The sequence below is a fragment of the Medicago truncatula genome, chromosome 6 (assembly GCF_003473485.1).
Source record: "Medicago truncatula cultivar Jemalong A17 chromosome 6, MtrunA17r5.0-ANR, whole genome shotgun sequence".
NCBI lineage: Eukaryota > Viridiplantae > Streptophyta > Magnoliopsida > Fabales > Fabaceae > Medicago > Medicago truncatula.
Window position 1 is genome coordinate 15,604,440 of NC_053047.1, and position 19,886 is coordinate 15,624,325.

Below are 19,886 nucleotides of genomic sequence, written 5' to 3' on the forward strand. Positions count from 1 at the left end.
CTCTGTCTTGGGTTTCTTCCATGCTAATACAACAAAAATATCCAATGAACAAATGACCAGTTTTTATCAAACATACAATTATTTCAATCAACAATTTTTAAATTCAAACATTTATGCAACAAGCCAAAGCATCTTATTAAAGCCAAGCAGATGATAAATTCTAGATTACTAACATCACACATTTCAATTGCTGGTGGAAATTTCCATAGAAACTCAAAGCATGTACTTTCGGTAGAGAGTTGCATGATAGCCATTGATTTCAATATAAAGTTGGATGGATGGATTTTAGTTATCCTCTAATAAACATCAAGCACAGACTACATATGAGAAGGGTTAAAAAAACCTAGATAATATGAGTCATTTTTATGATTCATTTTTTCACCATGGATTTCTAATTACTTTAAACAATTATTTTGAAAAACAATTTCAAAATGGGTAAACTAATTTCAAAGTAAATGTCAATTTTAACCAGGTCTGGTGGTTTTACAACTAATTTCAAAACAAATTTAAATTTTGAAAAAAAAAATTCAAACAGAACCCTAAACCATAAATACAAAGCATCATCACAAAATGTAATGAAAAATTTGATATAAACATCACCCTCAACAAAGAGATTCAATTTTCGACTTGATTGTGATAGAGATTTCAAACGATTTGAGTGAGGGAGCAAGGTCGTGATTAAGACTCTGACGCGACGGTGACTGTGTGCCGACCGTTCTTGCGACTGGACGGTGGCTGAAAGGGGACGGAGCAGTGGGAGGAGATCAGGGAAGGAGACATGGCGGTGAGTGGAGAACGTGTGTTGGTTGAGGGAGAAAGAAAGCGGTCTGGTTGCGGGAGAGAATTGGAAGAGTGGGATTGAGACGGAGACAGAACGGATCTGTGAACAGAGAAGAGGAAGAGATTGCGAAAACTATCAAACTATCACTAGCGCGTGAAATTACCAAACTACCCCTGTAACATCAACACTGGTACAAAGGGGTGTATAGAAAAGAGTGGTCTATGTATCTTTTTCCAATTAATAACTTCAACTACAACATCTAAATTTGGTTTTTTATTGTCAGCGGCTATATATAAAATAGGCTTAAATGTTCTTTTGATCCCTTAACTATTTAATTGGTATCGCTTTGGTCCTTAAACTAAAAAAAAGATTGTTTGAGGATTTTAATTTTTTTTTTAGTTTCGTTTTGGTCCCTTCTGTTAGGTTTCCGTTAGGGTTTTAAAAAAAAGTTAACTCCTGGACACGTGTCACCTTGTCATTGGCTCTGAGTTTTTTTTTTTAGAAAAAAAAATAATTTATTTTTTATATAAAAATAAATATATTTTTTTTAAAAAAAAAATCCCAAAGTCAATGACAAAGTGACACGTGTCCTAGAGTTAACACATGTCACCTTGTCATTGGTTCTGAGAATTTTTTACAAAAAAAAAAATATTTATATTTAAAAAAAAAAAAATTTGTAAAAAAAAAAATCTCAGAGCCAATGACAAAGTGACACGTGTCCACACTGAACGTTTTTTATTTAAATTAACGGAAACCTAACAGAAGGGACCAAAACGAGACTAAAAAAAACTTAAAATCCTCAAACAATCTTTTTTTTAGTTAAGGGACCAAAGCGATACCAATTAAATAGTTAAGGGACCAAAAGAGCATTTAAACCTATAAAATATAATAATATTATTTCAATACTAACAATCATATTCAACAAACAAAAAATCTCTTTCTTCCCTCAAAGATTTCCCATAAATAAATAAAAGAAATCATTATAATGGTTATTCACTAAATAAAAAAATATAAAAAAAAAACTTATTTCTTCCTTTAGGGCCGTTTGTTTTAGATTTATTAATTTTGATTGTGTATTAATTTTTCTTTGTATTTTTAAGAAAAAAATTGGAGAATTAGTCAAAACTAGTAGAAGTTTTTGTTTTTATTAACAAGCAAAAATGGATTTTATAACCACAAACAGAGCAGTCCCATTAGCACAAGACATGCCAAAAAGACCACTAAAGATACACAATGTCTAACTGTAAAACGAAAACAATTAGACGATGCCCAAGCAAGTTAAAGGGCTCAACCACCACCTATGAGTACCAAACACAAAAGTGGCTTTCTTAACTTTTAGCCACCCTAAGGACAAATATTTAACGTTATCCAACAACCGGGGAATGGGGGTTGCTGAATTATTGAATAATATATTATTACGTTCATTCCACACAACCAAGGCACAAAGAAGCCATATAAACTGTAGAAATGAGCGTTGAGCTTTCCCACTACCTGTCGAATGTGTAAACTACAAGAAATGATCGGAAATAATCTGAGAGTCCACTGACGAAAAGTCAATCCAGTCCTGCACTAACTGCCGTAGAGTAGCAAAGGTAGTGCATGATAATAATAAGTGTTGTTCCGTTTCGACATGGCCACAACCAGAGACACACAAGCAATCTAATGAAGAAATGACGCCTCTAGACATTAAAATTGGTTTTGTTGGAAATCTATCGCGAAGCAACCTCCACGCAAAAACTGAGACCTTCAAAGGAACCTGATTATGCCAAACTTACTTCGCTGTTGAATCCGCAAGGGGAGCCTCCTTAGTTGTTAACAAGTGATACAAACCTCGAACCGAATACCCCCCTGAAGGGTCAGGAAACCACAACCACTAATCTGAACAATTAGTCTGTAAAGAAACATCATGAGGTAATGTCCTACGCTCCTCTCATAACTCTTCCTCCCACGCTTGCAACCGACGCCACGACTTCCACGCCTCTGCCCCTCTTCCCAACCTAGAGAAAAAAAATTAGCCACTGTAATGGATTTGTTCTAAGCTAAGTCAAACAACCGACAAAAACACACACAGAGAGGAACCCCACCAATCCACCTATCATACAAAAAAAAAAACGTGTCCACCCCATCACCTACCTTCCTTGAGACATACTCCTCATACCATCCTCCCTCTACACCGCCAACCCCATCCCGATTCCTCCCCATTTCCCTTCACAAAGGAGTTATTTCAAACACATTTGGTATAAGTTAAAAAATAAATTTTGACATTCATTAACTTTTTTTTTTAAAGAGACATTCACTAACTTAAATATTAATTGTTTGAGGTTTTACATTGTAAAAATCACATATTTTTTTAAAATGAAATCTTTCAAAAATGATTTTTATGAAAAGCTGTTTGAAATAGCTTTTTTTTAGAGAATTTTTTTCGAAATTTTAGTATCCAAAGAAAATTATAATAAAATGATGAAATACTTAGAATAACATTTTAAGATAAACTTTTCAAACAAAATTTTCATTAAAAACTTTCCTTAAAAATTTCTTTGTTAAAAAAAATATAACAAAAACATATCACACTACAAAAATCTATTTTAAAAAAAGCTATATTAAACGGGCTCTAAAGCCGACCAGTCAAGTTATCCAAAATCAGATTAGTCATAGGTGTCTTACACCAACAACATGTTTACAAAAAACTCATTACATTGGTACTTTCAGTTTCAACGCATGCTTAAGATTAAAAACAATAGTTATGATTGAAAGAGAATACATGGATTCTTATCAAAGGTAAATTAGAATCTACTTCTTTAGTTTTACCAGTCTATAACTATTAAACAAACTCATTGAAAGAACTAGTTTCAGATTTCAGATACACTTCCCTCCAGAAATGCAAGCTTCTTGTGCAGTCGCACTTGATGATCTGCAAATTCTGTAAATAAATCCCTCTTATCACTCGCTATCTTGAATTCTTGAGTTCCTGAATTTACAATCCTCAAAGTGTTGCTTGTTTTATTCTTTCCTTCCTGTTTTGCATTCTGAAAAAACAAAATGTTTTGCTGTAATATAAAATTTATGCAAAGAATTTATGCATGCACCTTATCAACTCTGCAGTCCTTGGCTGAAATTAAGGTTATAATAATACGGATTACATGTTTAAAGGAATGCATTCTCATCAATGGACCAGGTGCTCGCGCAAAATTTATTACTGTGACGATCCTATAGTCTTGACACACGGCCATGCTCTACTATCCTGCCATTAAGTTCTTCGTTGGAAAAGAGGAGGAAAGAAAAATGTGTATAAACTTACCTCAGATTTAGGAAATAATGTTCCTATTGATGCTTTGACATTTTTGAGACCCACTTGTTTTTCAATTACCACCCATGGCCTGAAAAAAGACCGTAAAAAGGTTTGAAATGGCAAATAAAAACAATCATAGATAAGATATGCAGAATTCTCTCGCCAAGCCGTGCAGATTCATAAGTTTTTTCAAAGTATTGTGGGTTAAATTACAAAAATAATTACCACGAAAACAACCTGGAATCTGTGTTAAAATAATCACTTAAGTCGACGAATCAAGCATTCACTTTCACGGTTAAACCAAAGTATGCTATTCGGTAAAATTCATAACACATATATCAATGTTTAAGACCTATAGTACCTGCCAGTCGAAGATGTGATGATGTAGTTTTGCTCTGTCAAAAAGTCACAAAGCTTTTGGAAATCTTGTTCAGTATGCGTCATAATGGCACCCCTAGTATATATCTCGAACGATAAACTTGGAAAAATGAAGATACTTGCTGAGACTTGGGTATGTTTGTATAAGAACTCCACAGCTGTTGATGGGCATAATTCTTTATCGACATTCCCGATCAATATCATACACACATTTCTTTTTCCTTCCAACTCTTTATCTTCCATGCTTTCTAGAACGCAGACTAAATCAAAAAAATGAGAAACCGTGGAAAAAGATTATTCTATAGAACATTATCGTAAAAATATACACACAATTCTTTTGAAGATTTATATTATAGTACATTATTCTAAAAATATAAACAATTGCACACTGAATGAAAGCCAAAGTTGATGAATATGATAAACAAGTGTAGAGCATGCTGGAGAGAAAACAAGGTCTGAAATCTGTTTATATGAACATGTATAAGGTTCCCAAATTCGCAAGTTCAACCATATGGATTGTGTCTATAAAACATGTACGAATTTTGAACCGAGATGTACGTGATATATCTCTTAACATAGAATACAGATAGTTACCAAGGTCCTATCAGAGTCACGAGGGAAATCATATGAAGAGAACCATAAAACATAATTATCATAGAAGCATAAAATATTTTTGAAGAAAACCCCAATGAGTTGAATCAAATTTTAGAATAAACCTTCAGGAGAAGAGGAACCCAACACAGATCGTTTGGCGCGTTGTTTTCCCTGGAGAGGAATATATGATGTCAAACACACAAAAAAAACATCCAAAAATTTTATACTATTAATACAAATTTCTCAACAAAAAAACTAATTGAATGTACTTTGCGAATCTAAAGATGCATACACTACTCACCTTTTCCATTCTTTCAAAATTTCCTTCATCAAGACTTTGTTGAATCAAGAACATAGTCTTGCAATCATTCTTCTTCAATTCCTTGTGTGCGTTCCTTTGCACCTCAGTGGCATTCGCAGCTAATTCATTAACACCATTCTGCACAATTTCCAACAGATCTTGTGCTCCAAACAGATTCTTCATCACTGCACTCCATCTTTCCCAATTGCGTGCTTCAAGAATTAGAAGATGTGTGTTGAAACTGCTGCTACCATTCATGGTGTTTCCTTTAGTGTTTCTTCCTTCAAATAGCGTGATTGAAGATCTTGATAACCCCTTAGAACGAAACCACAGGCTCTTGATGCCAAATCGATAGCGCAGCAATTGATGCTTGTTTCACAAGCAACAGAAGCAATTTTATGATTCTAGGGTTTATGTGAATTTGTGATTTGTGAATTAGAGAGAATTGAAAGAAGAGAGAAGTTATGATGAAATTGTTATTGATTCTAATGAAAATATACAAAGGTGGTAGAGTATATACAATGTCTAGCTAAGTTGCTTCAAGCACAAGCAATGTAACAAACTCTAGATCTTATTTGCTAACCTCTAACAAACCTGTAACAAACTTCATAACGAACTAAAACAAAATGTGATTAATCATTGATTGTGATTATAACTAAAACTAAACTTGAATTAAAACAAACTAACACATACTCGTGTTTATAAAATAAAATCTTCGTACCCGAGTTCATATCATCGTAGGCAACAAGTTTCGTGCTTGTTTATGTACTCTATGGCCACATAAACTTTGAGGCCAAACAAATCTAACCATTAAGATCGTGAAGTAAACCTGTCCATGGTGAAACATATAGAGCAAGTTGTTCATATTAGAATTGGAAAGGTCAAATCATTTTTCCAAGGGAGGATTCCAATTTGATTTATTTGCAAAGTATTCATCTACGTTAATAACTTCAAGAGTGCTAATCGATGATGAATAAAGAATTAATAACTTCAACTACAAAACATCTAAATTTGGTTTTTTTTATTGTCAGCGGCTATATATAAAATATGATAATATTAATTCAATACTAACAATCATATTCAACAGACAAAAAACATCTTTCTTCCCTCAAAGATTTTCCATAAATAAATAAAAGAAATCATTATAATGGTTATTCACTAAATAAAAAAATATATATATACAAAAAAACTTGTTTCTTCCTTTAGGGCCCGTTTGTTTTAGATTTATTAATTTTGATTGTGTATTAATTTTTCTTTGTATTTTTAAAAAGAAAATTGGAGATTTACTCAAATAGTAGAAAGTTTTGTCTTTATTAACAAGCAAAAATGAATTTTATAACCACAAACAGAGCAGTCCCATTAGCACAAGACATGCCAAAAAGACCACTAAAGATACACAATGTCAAACTGTAAAACGAAAACAATTAGACGATGCCCAAGCAAGTTAAAGGGCTCGACCACCACCTATGAGTACCAAACACAAAAGTGGCTTTCTTAGCTTTTAGCCATCCTAAGGACAGATATATAACCTTATCCAACAACCGGGGAATGGGGGTTGCGGAATTTTTGAATAGCATATTATTACGTTCATTCCACACAACCAAGGCACAAAGAAGTCATATAATCTGTAGAAATGAGCGTCGACCTTTCCCATTACCTGTCGAATATATAAACTACAAGAAAGGATCGGAAATAATCTGAGAGTCCACCGATGAAAAGTCAATCCAGTCCTGCACTAACTGCCATAGAGTAGCAAAGGTAGTGCACGATAATAATAAGTGTTGTTCCGTTTCGACATGGCCACAACCGGAGACACACAAGCAAGCTTATGAAGAAATGACGCCTCTAGACACTAGAATTGGTTTTGTTGGAAATTTATCACGAAGCAACCTCCACGCAAAAACTGAGAACTTCAAAGGAAACTGATTATGCCAAACTAACTTCGCTGCAGAATCCGCAAGGGGAGCCAACTTAGTTGTTAACAAGTGATACAAACCTCGAACCGAATAACCCCCTGAAGGGTCAGGAAACCACAACCACTAATCTGAACAATTAGTCTGTCAAAAAACATCATGAGGTAATGTCCAACACTCCTCTAATAACTCTTTCCCTCCACGTCCGCAACCGACGCCGCCACTTAAGATTAAAAACAATGGTTATGATTGAAAGTGAATACATGGATTCTTATCAAAGGTAAATTAGAATCTACTTCTTTACCAGGGGCGGATCTCTTTGGGGGCAGGCAGGTGCCATGGTATCCCCCAAAGTTTCCTGATATACTATATTAGGAGTATAACATCAATATAAATTGAGCTGCTGCAATGGACAAGGAGTTCCGTGAATTTGCTCAAGGTCACTGGTTCAACACTTTTGTCATCTTTTTTTTACTTGTTTAATCTTCTATTGTTGCATATTGTATTTAAAAAAAAAAAAAACGTTTCGAGGGGATTCAAACCGACTTCATCTTGCTCCTTTAAAACATTTTATACCACTTGTCCAGCTATTAATTATTGATAATACTTGAAACCAGTTAATATATATTCCAAAGTATGGCATCCTCAACAAATTAACTCAAGATCTGCCACTGTTCTTTACTAGTCTATAACTATTAAACAAACTCATTGAAAGAACTAGTTTCAGATTTCAGATACACTTCCCTCCAGAAATGCAAGCTTCTTGTGCAGTCGCACTTGATGATCTGCAAATTCTGTAAACAAATCCCTCTTATCACTCGCTATCTTGAATTCTTGAGTTCCTGAATTTACAATCCTCAAAGTGTTGCTTGTTTTATTCTTTCCTTCCTGTGTTGCATTCTGAACAAACAAAATGTTTTGCTGTAATATAAAATTTATGCAAAGAATTTATGCATGCACCTTAACAACTCTGCAGTCCTTGGCTGAAATTAAGGTTATAATAATACGGATTACACTTTTGTCATCTTTTTTTTACTTGTTTAATCTTCTATTGTTGCATATTGTATTTAAAAAAAAAAAAAAAACGTTTCGAGGGGATTCAAACCGACTTCATCTTGCTCCTTTAAAACATTTTATACCACTTGTCCAGCTATTAATTATTGATAATACTTGAAACCAGTTAATATATATTCCAAAGTATGGCATCCTCAACAAATTAACTCAAGATCTGCCACTGTTCTTTACTAGTCTATAACTATTAAACAAACTCATTGAAAGAACTAGTTTCAGATTTCAGATACACTTCCCTCCAGAAATGCAAGCTTCTTGTGCAGTCGCACTTGATGATCTGCAAATTCTGTAAACAAATCCCTCTTATCACTCGCTATCTTGAATTCTTGAGTTCCTGAATTTACAATCCTCAAAGTGTTGCTTGTTTTATTCTTTCCTTCCTGTGTTGCATTCTGAACAAACAAAATGTTTTGCTGTAATATAAAATTTATGCAAAGAATTTATGCATGCACCTTAACAACTCTGCAGTCCTTGGCTGAAATTAAGGTTATAATAATACGGATTACATGTTTAAAGGAATGCATTCTAATCAATGGACCAGGTGCTCGCGCAAAATTTATTACTGTGACGATCCTATAGTCTTGACACACGGCCATGCTCTACTATCCTGCCATTAAGTTCTTCGTTGGAAAAGAGGAGGAAAGAAAAATGTGTATAAACTTACCTCAGATTTAGGAAATAATGTTCCTATTGATGCTTTGACATTTTTGAGACCCACTTGTTTTTCAATTACCACCCATGGCCTGAAAAAAGACGGTAAAGAGGTTTGAAATGGCAAATAAAAACAATCATAGATAAGATATGCAGAATTCTCTCGCCAAGGCGTGCAGATTCATAAGTTTTTTCAAAGTATTGTGGGTTAAATTACAAAAATAATAACCACGAAAACAACCTGGAATCCTTGTTAAAATAATCACTTAAGTCGACGAATCAAGCATTCACTTTCACGGTCAAACCAAAGTATGCTATTCGGTAAAATTCATAACACATATATCGATGTTTAAAACCTATACTACCTGCCAGTCAAAGATGTGATGATGTAGTTTTGATCTGTCAAAAAGTCACAAAGCTTTTGGAAATCTTGTTCAGTATGCGTCATAATGGCACCCCTAGTATATATCTCGAACGATAAACTTGGAAAAATGAAGATACTTGCTGAGACTTGGGTATGTTTGTATAAGAACTCCACAGCTGTTGATGGGCATAATTCTTTATCGACATTCCCGATCAATATCATACACACATTTCTTTTTCCTTCCAACTCTTTATCTTCCATGCTTTCTACAACGCAGACTAAATCAAAAAAATGAGAAACCGTGGAAAAAGATTATTTTATAGAACATTATCGTAAAATATACACACAATTCTTTTGAAGATTTATATTATAGAACATTATTCTAAAAATATAAACAATTGCACACTGAATGAAAGCCAAACTTTATGAATATGATAAACAAGTGTAGAGCATGCTGGAGTGCAAACAAGGTCTGAATCTGTTTAAATGAACTTGCAAGTCAGGTGAGAAGTCAGGTTCCAAAATTTGCAGGTTCTACCCAAAGGATCGTATCTATAAAACACGTAATAGTTTTGAACCGATATTTATGTGAAATATCTCTTAAAATAAAATACAGATTGTTATCGCCTTTACAGTATCTGTCAAGTTACATTTGAATGCAATCCTACTAATTTGGCAGTCCATTAGCATCTCACATGATTCTACAAGTAAATCATTTTAACAACCATGGCTACCAAGGTCCTATCAGAGTCACGAAGGAAATCATATGAAGAGAACCATAAAACTTAAATAAATATCATAAAAGCATAAAATATTTCTGAAGAAAAACTCTATGAATTGAATCAAATTTTAGAATTAAGCTCTACTAATACATAGAATGATAGAAACAAACCTTCAGGAGAAGAGGAACCCAACACAGATCGTTTGGCGCGTTGTTTTCCCTGAAGAGGAATATATGATGTCAAACACACAAAAAACATCCAAAAATCTTATACTATTAATACTGCTCACCTTTTCCATTCTTTCAAAAAATCCCATTTTGGTCTTAGTTTTTGTTCCTGTGTGGCAGTCTGCCACCAATTCTTGTCCAGATTTCGATTCTATTCTCCTCCTTGTAATCTCCAAGAACGAAGCCACAGCTGGAACGGGCTCGCTTATCGGCTGCACAATGCAAATGTCACCAATTCCTGCTGCAGACAACTTCCCCTCATTTGGCCCTTGTAACCAGGACAGGATAAAGGTACACAAGCACTCTGCGTCTTTTGTCCGAGAATGATTGTGTTCTTCCACCTATAAAAAAAATTACAATCAAACACGATGCAAAGTATAATTTACTAAAAAAGAACCAACTCATATCTAAAACTTCAATCCCTGATCCTAAATGCAGCTTCTACAACGGTTATCACAAATGAGCAAGGATCCTCTAAAGCGAGTGAAGTGTAAAGTGAGAAAATCAAAGGTTGTTATTGCAACAAACTCGTGATTTGTTATGATGTACCTACAATATCTACCTTTAATTTTTTAATTAACAATTAATATTGTCCATAGCAGATTATAGCATCCAAATTAAAGGCTTAACAAGGAATGCATCGATGCATGAATGAACATGAATACATAAAATATCTAAAGTTAAGTTTAACAATAAACTTAATACATAAAATATCTTTATATTGTATCAATAAAACAGCGTTCAAAGCCCTAAAAAATCTCAAAACAGCTTTGATATGGAACGAACCCTATCAACAACAGCATCATAGAATCGAAGATCATCAGAGTTGAAATGCAGCGAGGCGCAAACCCTAACACCGTGAACGAGCTTATGACACTCGTGATCCTGAGCTTGAATGGAAAGAGGCCGGAATCGTTTCTCAAACTCATGAAGCTTTTCCAACGAATCAAAAGACGACTGTTCGAACAAATTATCGTCTCCATCTGTGAATTCTTCGTAACCAACTCGGAGTGTTTCCTTTTCTTGCAGCGTAACAGTGACAGTGTACCAAGCGCCGTCTTCGTAGTTTCGAAACTCCGTCACGTAACTCTGCTTGTGTCCGTGAAACGTCGCCATTTCAACCTTGGTGTAGAAGGGAGCGATGAAGGACACACCTCTTTTTTTTTTTTTGGTAACCAAAAAAAAAACACTGTCTCCTAACTTTGTTAAAATAACGATTTTGCCCCTATAAAAAAAACAACAATCCAACCCCTACCCTAACTTTACCCCTTTTGGTAGTGGCCAATTTTGACCAGTCAACACCCACGTGGCACCTCAGATGTCACGTGTATAAGTCCGTTAATGAGCGATAAATGAAATCAATTGATATAAAGGGTGGTGTTGTGCTTTTATGGGTTGTGTTAAATTGAGAATAAAAAATTGGTTTTCGATTTGGGTGAAAAAGGACGAATATGAACACGCATAGTGCAAGAGGTAATTGCGTTGTGATTTCTGGGTTGTGTTGATTTGATGGGTTTCTAGTTGGTGTGTTTTGATTTGTTGGGGAGGGAGGAGGTAGATGTGTTAGTGTTAATGGGTCTTTTTATTTTGAGTGCTGATACATACTTATCCCCAATCACAACTCCTCCAAACTGCCTCCATCAATTTAGACAATAAATTGAACTTAAAATAATTAGGGTTGGCAAAGAAACCCATAAAGCCAGAGAAAATTAATTGAAGCAGCATGTAAAAAAATTATCCAGGGCTAGAAACAATATGGGTTCTTGAACAAAAACTCTATCACATAGATGTGTGTTGAACAATCTGGGTACTTGAAAAAAGAATTGCAGTGAGTTATGGTTTTATGAACAACAACCCAAAATGGCGACGATGGGTGGCGAGGCATAGACAATTGGAAGGAGAAATCTGTAGGGCGCCGCTAATAATGCACATGAAAAGAGATGGGTTTGAAATTTTGAGAAAGAAGATAAGAGATAATGTCTCACTGCATATGGGTATAGAGTGCACTCAATTTTTTTAATAATAAATAAATGCCACAAAGGGGTGTGTATATGGGAGGTATGGAAAAAGGGTCTATACCAATAATAACTCTTTTATTTTAGATAATAACCGGTGAATATGAAGTTGAAGGGGATGAATATGTCAATATGATGGTGAATTGATGAATTTTCTCAATTTTTACATTTTTTTTTCATTTCTTTTTCATTTATTTAATTTCGTAAATGATTTGTTGACTTTTAATTTTCTTTTAATTCAAAAATTTACCACATTGCCAAAAGTGGTAAAGTTAGGGGGTTGGTTTTTTTTTAATAGGGTTCGAAATCGCTATAGGTGACTAAAAGTGCGTTAAAGTCTTATATATGGGTTAGGATCAAATAACACTAAGGTGTCAAATTAAATACGACATCAAATTTCATCCATTCAATTTGTTTAATTCAAAGGCTTAAAACAATCCATAGAACAATTAAATTGGTCAAATATTTCTTGATCTGTCTTGCTATATCTTTTCATTAATGGTGGATTTTGTACAAATTTTATTTGCAACAATGCTAATGTTCTTTTTAAATGACACAAGTTTTTCGGATAAATTTGTTGAAATGTATTTATCATTCAATTTAATTTTATTATACATCGGTTTGCATACACCGTAAAGAAGTGGACCGAGATTAAACACTTATAACTATACAAAAATTGAGAAAATCATGCTATATAAAAAACCAATGGCCAAAAAATACCATAAGTGATGATGGACGCAAGAGAAATAAATGAGTATTTTAAAATTGAAAAGAAGGGCATATGTGAGAAAATAAATTGAGACTTGAGTGAAAAATACACAATTAAAGGAAAGATATAGCAAAACAAATCAAGAAATATCTGATCCCTTCAATTTTATTTGTTGACTATTTGTTAATTTTATTATTAAATATTGTATGTTGGGTTTGAAGGTGTCACGGAGCCATGTTTTTTGTAAGGCGTACTGTATTTGGATATTTTTTGGGAGCATGTCATTCGTTGTAAGGAGCTTCTTGACTTTAAGTACATACATAACTTTGTTAGAGATGTCCTTTTTGATATATTGAGGTGGGCGGGAGTAAGGTTGAAACTTGAGAATGGGTCCGAATTTAGATTTAGGAGTTGACATATATTTCATAAATAACAATTTTAGAAGCAATTCATGTTTTCATCCAACGTTGGTGGTCGATCATCCCTTTTAGCCACCTCCTTCGAAGCTAAGGTGACATGACAGACATCCAAGATGCTCAAGGGTAACAAGAGTATAGTTACTGGAAAGAAATATTATTGGGTTGACATCTTCATCCATTTTTAAATTTGAAATCTCGCAAGTTGTGCATGGGAGTTTTAAATTGTGTTTAACCTTTATCGGTAGACCCGAAAAAGAGTTAACTGACGCCGTAGAGAATTGAGAATTCTAACTTGTTTCAATCCTAGGAATAGAAATACTGTGCATAGAAAAACAATAAATGACAATGAGAATCAAATAAAAAATGTTTCTCAAGTTTTGACTAAAAATAAAGATCTTGATAGCGAAACAAAAAAACTAATGAATTTTAAATTATTTCTTTGGCCAAATTATCGATTAGAAGATTTAGCTTGTATAAACCGCTATTGGTTTAATACCCATAAAAGAAGCCATTTCAGTATATTAAGGATACATATGTATCCTCGATTGAAAGATTAATTTAGAATCTACATTTATCTTCTATATTATCATTATCATAATATTTTTTGTAACATATCTGATATGTGAATAAATATATATATAAATATAAATTTATATATATATATTTATTTATATTTTTATATAAATAAATTTAAATAAAAAAAAGAAATGCGATGGTCTTATTTTTTTTTGAAATAGACAAGACAATAGAATTTTTTATTTATTCAATTAATAAATATAGTATTTATTTTTTTATCTATTTGAATTACATTCCTTAATAATATAATAATATAATTGATTTGAAAAAAAAAATTAAGATAATTTTATATACAAAATTAAAAATTAGTGTCATTACTATTACTGATCAATAAAAATATCTACCAAAAACGAGGGGGAGAGAAAAGCTTTCATTTTATGATAAAAAATTCATTTATACCTGTTATTTCACAAAAAAAAAAAAAAGAAGAAAATCCCGAATCAGTTGAATTTCAAGTATTCAATTTCCATAATAAGATACTAAGACTTACTTCACATTTGGAATTACACCCAAAAGACTATTTATCTCAAAGGGGTTTACATATAATTATAGGAAAACGGCAACGACTACTGTCTTATTTGTCAAAGAAAAATAAAATACGTTATAAAAAATTAATAAATCAGTTGGGTATTCGGGATTCACAAATTCGTTAATTTCAAGAATCATTTTCAATTATTCGATTTATTAGATCCTGAATTTTGATGAACTTTTTTTTTAACGATTCATGGAAGAATGAATCGAGGAAAAACCTATGAATGTGCCAGCTACAAGAAAAGACCTCATGATAGTCAATATGGGGCCTCAACACCCATCAATGCATGGTGTTCTTAGACTTATTGTTAATCTGGATGGTGAAGATGTTATTGATTGTGAACCAATATTGGGTTATTTACACAGAGGTATGGAAAAAATTGCGGAAAATCGAACAATTATACAATATCTGCCTTATGTAACACGTTGGGATTATTTAGCTACTATGTTCACAGAAGCAATAACCGTAAATGGACCGGAACAATTGGGAAATATTCAAGTACCTAAAAGAGCCAGCTATATACGAGTAATTATGTTGGAATTAAGTCGCATAGCTTCTCATCTACTATGGCTGGGACCTTTTATGGCAGATATTGGTGCACAAACCCCCTTTTTCTATATTTTTAGAGAAAGAGAATTAATATATGATCTATTTGAAGCTGCGACAGGTATGAGAATGATGCATAATTATTTTCGTATTGGAGGAGTAGCGGCTGATCTACCTTATGGTTGGATAGATAAATGTTTTGATTTTTGCAATTATTTTTTAACAAGGGTTATTGAATATCAAAAACTGATTACGCGAAATCCCATTTTTTTAGAACGAGTTGAAGCCGTAGGTGTTGTTGGTAGAGAGGAAGTTATAAATTGGGGTTATCAGGACCGATGCTTCGGGCTTCCGGAATACAATGGGATCTACGTAAAGTCGATAATTATGAGTGTTACGAGGAATTTGATTGGGAAGTTCAATGGCAAAAAGAAGGAGATTCATTAGCTCGTTATTTAGTTCGAATTGGTGAAATGATGGAATCCATTAAAATTATTCAACAGGCTTTGGAAGGAATTCCAGGTGGGCCATATGAAAATTTAGAAATTCGCTCCTTTGATAGAGAAAAGGAGCCAGAATGGAATGATTTTGAATATCGATTCATTGGTAAAAAATCGTCTTCGACTTTTGAATTGCCCAAACAAGAACTTTATGTGAGAGTTGAGGCCCCCAAGGGGGAATTAGGAATTTTTCTACTAGGAGATCAGAATGGTTTTCCTTGGAGATGGAAAATTCGTCCACCTGGTTTTATCAATTTGCAAATTCTTCCTCAATTAGTTAAAAGAATGAAATTGGCTGATATTATGACAATACTAGGTAGCATAGATATCATTATGGGAGAAGTTGATCGTTGAAATGATAATTGATACAACGGAAGTCCAAGATATAAATTATTTTTCCGGATTGGAATCTTTCAAAGAGGTCTATGGAATTCTATGGATACTTGTACCTATTTTGATTCTTGTATTGGGAATCACAATAAGTGTACTAGCAATTGTATGGTTAGAAAGAGAAATATCTGCAGGGATACAACAGCGTATTGGACCCGAATACGCTAGTCCTTTTGGAATTCTTCAAGCTCTAGCAGACGGAACAAAACTACTATTCAAAGAGAATCTTATTCCATCTAGGGGAGATATTCGTTTATTCAGTATCGGACCATCCATATCAGTAATATCAATTCTAATAAGTTATTCAGTAATTCCCTTTGGCTATAACTTTGTTTTATCTGATTTCAATATCGGTGTTTTTTTATGGATTGCTATTTCGAGTATTGCTCCCATTGGACTTCTTATGTCAGGATATGGGTCAAATAATAAATATTCCTTTTTGGGTGGTCTACGAGCTGCTGCTCAATCGATTAGTTATGAAATACCATTAACTCTATGTGTCTTATCAATATCTCTACGTGTGATTCGTTGAAACCAAAAAAGCTATTCGATGCTATTGCTATGCTCCTCTCTTTATAGTACTATATATAATAGGAAAGGAGTCGAATAAATTAAATAGAAACCTTCATTATCTTAATTTGATTTTTCACAATTCGGATTGAAGAACTAAATTAGATAGTTATATGAGTGAAAAAAAATAGCTTATATTGAATAAAATTTCAGAATACTCTATTACCTATAGTTAACAGATAGTATGATGATTTTAAATGGCAGTAAAAATATTGAGTCTCATTTTCTATGTATAAGAATGAAGTCAAATAAAATAAATTATAAAGAGAAGAGGACATTTAACCCAAGATTGGAGAATATTTTTCATCCTATTTTGAAGCGGGCTCAAAAGACCAACCTTATTGAGTTTTAGTTATCATTTGTATGATCCTAGATGTTAAAATAAGGGGTTAATAAAAAAAAGAGTGGATGGTTAGAAACACCAAGATACACAAAGGATTAGTAACACAGATTTTGTAAATTATCCAAAAGACAATTTACGCATAATAGAAAAAGAATACTAATTGGGGCTTTAAGTTGGTAGAAAAAATCAAGCAGTACTCCCCATAACTCCGATCCAGAGTATGCTTCCATCCACCGATTAAATAAATTACTATCAGGAACGAAAAAATCCTTTAAAATTTTTTAAGTCCCTTTTTCATAGCACAAACAAAGAAGAATAGGAACGAAAAAAGAAGAAGAAATCATAAACGAAAAGCAGATCTCTTTTTTGTGCTATGATTTCTTATATCCATATTCATATTCATGGAGATCAAATTCACATGATAATTAAGAAACGAATGTGTAATTCTTTTTCGTAATTCAAAATGCCGAGGGTTATGGAGAATTCTAAAAGAGTATTTTATTGAAGAATTCAGTTATTACTCAACAAATTCAAATTTCGATTTTTAAGGGATGAGATCAATTCAGACGTGCCTTATTGTATTTGTATGTTTTATTAAAATGGATTTATCTTTCGTATTTAGTTATTTCTAGAACAGACATAATTGAATTGGTCTAATTCAGAACCGTTTGATAGATTTAAATCTTCTATATCTTATGGATATGGATATATCACGAGATAAAGAATCGTCCCGGTCCTTAGATTTACTTAAGGCTTTCCAGGAGCCGTATGAGGTGAAAATCTCATGTACGGTTCTGTAATAGAGATGGGAACGGTAATGTTATCACCGACTAGGATTATCTAACAGTTTAAGTACAGTTGATATAGTTGATGCGCAATCAAAATATGGTTTTTGGGGGTGGAATTTGTGGCGTCAACCTATCGGTTTCATTGTTTTTCTAATTTCTTCACTAGCAGAATGTGAAAGATTACCTTTTGATTTACCAGAAGCAGAAGAAGAATTAGTAGCGGGTTATCAAACAGAATATTCGGGTATTCGATTTGGTTTATTTTACGTTGCTTCCTATTTAAACCTTTTAATTTCTTCATTATTTGTAACAGTTCTTTACTTGGGCGGTTCAAATATCTTTATTCCGTACATATTCGTTTCTGAGTTTTTTGAAATCAATAAAACATATGGAGTTTTTGGAACTACAATTGATCTCTTTATTACATTAGCTAAAACTTATTTTTTTCTTATTCGTTTCTATCATAACAAGATGGTCTTTGCCTAGGCTAAGAATGGATCAATTATTAAATCTTGGATGGAAATTTCTTTTACCTATTTCTCTCGGTAATCTATTATTAACAACTTCGTCTCAATTGTTTTCACTCTAAAAGATTTATTTTCTATATTCATAACTTGTCTCAAATAAGAGAAAGAAATAAAACAAAAATATTCATAGATATTTACGATATGTTCCTTATGGTAACTGGGTTCATGAATTATGGTCAACAAACAGTCCGAGCTGCAAGGTACATTGGTCAAAGTTTCATTATTATCTTATCTCACGCAAATCGTTTACCTGTAACTATTCAATATCCTTATGAAAAATTAATCACATCGGAACGTTTCCGCGGTCGAATCCATTTTGAATTTGATAAATGCATTGCTTGTGAAGTATGTGTTCGTGTATGTCCTATAGATTTACCCGTTGTTGATTGGAAACTGGAAACTGATATTCGAAAGAAACGATTGCTAAATTACAGTATTGATTTCGGAATCTGTATTTTTTGTGGTAACTGTATTGAGTATTGCCCAACAAATTGTTTATCAATGACTGAAGAATATGAACTTTCAACTTATGATCGTCACGAATTGAACTATAATCAAATTGCTTTGGGCCGTTTACCAATGTCAGTAATTGATGATTATACAATTCGAACAATTCAAATAAAATAAAAAAAGAGAATTTTTTATAATTAAAAATTATTTTTATTCTTAATAAAATAAATATAAAATAAAAAAGAAAATCAGAATAGTATAGAATAGACTATATATATAACTCTATAAATAATGATAATCTATATATATTATAGATTATATAGAATATATAAGAGATAAGAGAATAATCAAAATAAAATATTATCAAAATATAATAAAAAAAAAATTTAAGTATATAAATTTTTTTTCCTGGTCATATCAATACGGTCATGAAATTTCGATTTCTTTGTCTTTTTTTTTTACATATAATGGATTTGCCTGAAACGCTACACGATTTTCTTTTAGTCTTTCTGGGATCGGGTATTATATTAGGAAGTCTAGGAGTAGTATTACTTACCAACCCTATTTTTTCTGCTTTTTCGTTGGGACTGGTTCTTGTTTGTATATCCTTATTATATATTTTATCAAACTCCCATTTTGTAGCTGCATCACAGCTACTTATTTACGTGGGAGCTATTAACATTTTAATCATATTTGCTGTGATGTTCATGAATAGTTCCGAATATTACCAAGATTTTAATCTTTGGACTGTTGGGGATGGAATTACTTTGATAGTTTGTACAAGTATTTTTGTTTCACTAATAACTATTATTTCAGATACTTCATGGTACGGAATTATTTGGACTACAAGACCAAATCAGATTATTGAGCAAGATTTGATAAGTACTAGTCAACAAATTGGAATTCATTTATCAACCGATTTTTTTCTTTCATTTGAACTAATTTCAATAATTCTTTTAGTTGCTTTGATAGGTGCAATTGTTGTAGCTCGCCAGTAAAAAATCTTTATAGAATTAGTAATATAAATCAAGATTTTTTTTTTTTCTTTTCAATTCTATGTTATTCGTACATGTTTTTTCTTTTCAATTCTATGTTATTCGTACATGTTTTTTGTTGATCCCTGGCAGCAGTTAACTGCCGTTGGAGGTATTTTTGTATTTTCCCTATGTGTACCATTATCAAGCACCAAAATGAACAGAAACGATTAAACATATTACCTCCATCTCCTCT

General features: G+C 32.8%; 3 protein-coding genes and 2 pseudogenes across 4 annotated transcripts; 3 read left to right on the forward strand and 2 right to left on the reverse strand.

Annotated features, from left to right (window-relative positions):
• Positions 1-3,871: 3,871 nt before the first annotated feature.
• Positions 3,872-5,629, reverse strand: LOC112416080 (uncharacterized). The gene is made up of 4 exons (XM_024786320.2): positions 5,344-5,629; positions 5,165-5,213; positions 4,432-4,696; positions 3,872-4,158 (listed from the first exon to the last, which is right to left on the reverse strand). The coding sequence occupies exons 1-4, from the start codon at positions 5,599-5,601 to the stop codon at positions 4,029-4,031; spliced, it is 702 nt and encodes a 233-aa protein (XP_024642088.2). The 5' UTR covers positions 5,602-5,629; the 3' UTR covers positions 3,872-4,028.
• Positions 5,630-7,789: 2,160 nt separating this feature from the next.
• On the reverse strand, positions 7,790-12,374 carry LOC11437659 (uncharacterized). 2 transcript variants are annotated; one of them, XM_024785486.2, is made up of 6 exons: positions 11,078-12,374; positions 10,354-10,632; positions 10,235-10,283; positions 9,344-9,620; positions 8,992-9,070; positions 7,790-8,719 (listed from the first exon to the last, which is right to left on the reverse strand). In XM_024785486.2, exons 1-6 carry the CDS (start codon positions 11,405-11,407, stop codon positions 8,543-8,545), a joined length of 1,191 nt encoding a protein of 396 aa, XP_024641254.2. In that variant the 5' UTR covers positions 11,408-12,374; the 3' UTR covers positions 7,790-8,542. The 2 variants fall into 2 exon arrangements, with proteins under 2 accessions (XP_024641254.2, XP_013452008.2); XM_013596554.3 differs by having other exon boundaries at positions 9,344-9,608; positions 11,078-12,373.
• A 2,235-nt stretch (positions 12,375-14,609) lies between these two features.
• On the forward strand, positions 14,610-15,970 carry LOC120580936 (NAD(P)H-quinone oxidoreductase subunit H, chloroplastic-like; annotated as a pseudogene).
• On the forward strand, positions 15,908-17,536 carry LOC120580937 (NAD(P)H-quinone oxidoreductase subunit 1, chloroplastic). Its single transcript, XM_039835276.1, has one exon. The coding sequence runs from the start codon at positions 15,944-15,946 to the stop codon at positions 16,508-16,510; it is 567 nt and encodes a 188-aa protein (XP_039691210.1). The 5' UTR covers positions 15,908-15,943; the 3' UTR covers positions 16,511-17,536.
• Positions 17,537-17,709: 173 nt separating this feature from the next.
• LOC120576002 (NAD(P)H-quinone oxidoreductase subunit 1, chloroplastic-like) lies at positions 17,710-18,885 on the forward strand (annotated as a pseudogene).
• Positions 18,886-19,886: the final 1,001 nt, after the last annotated feature.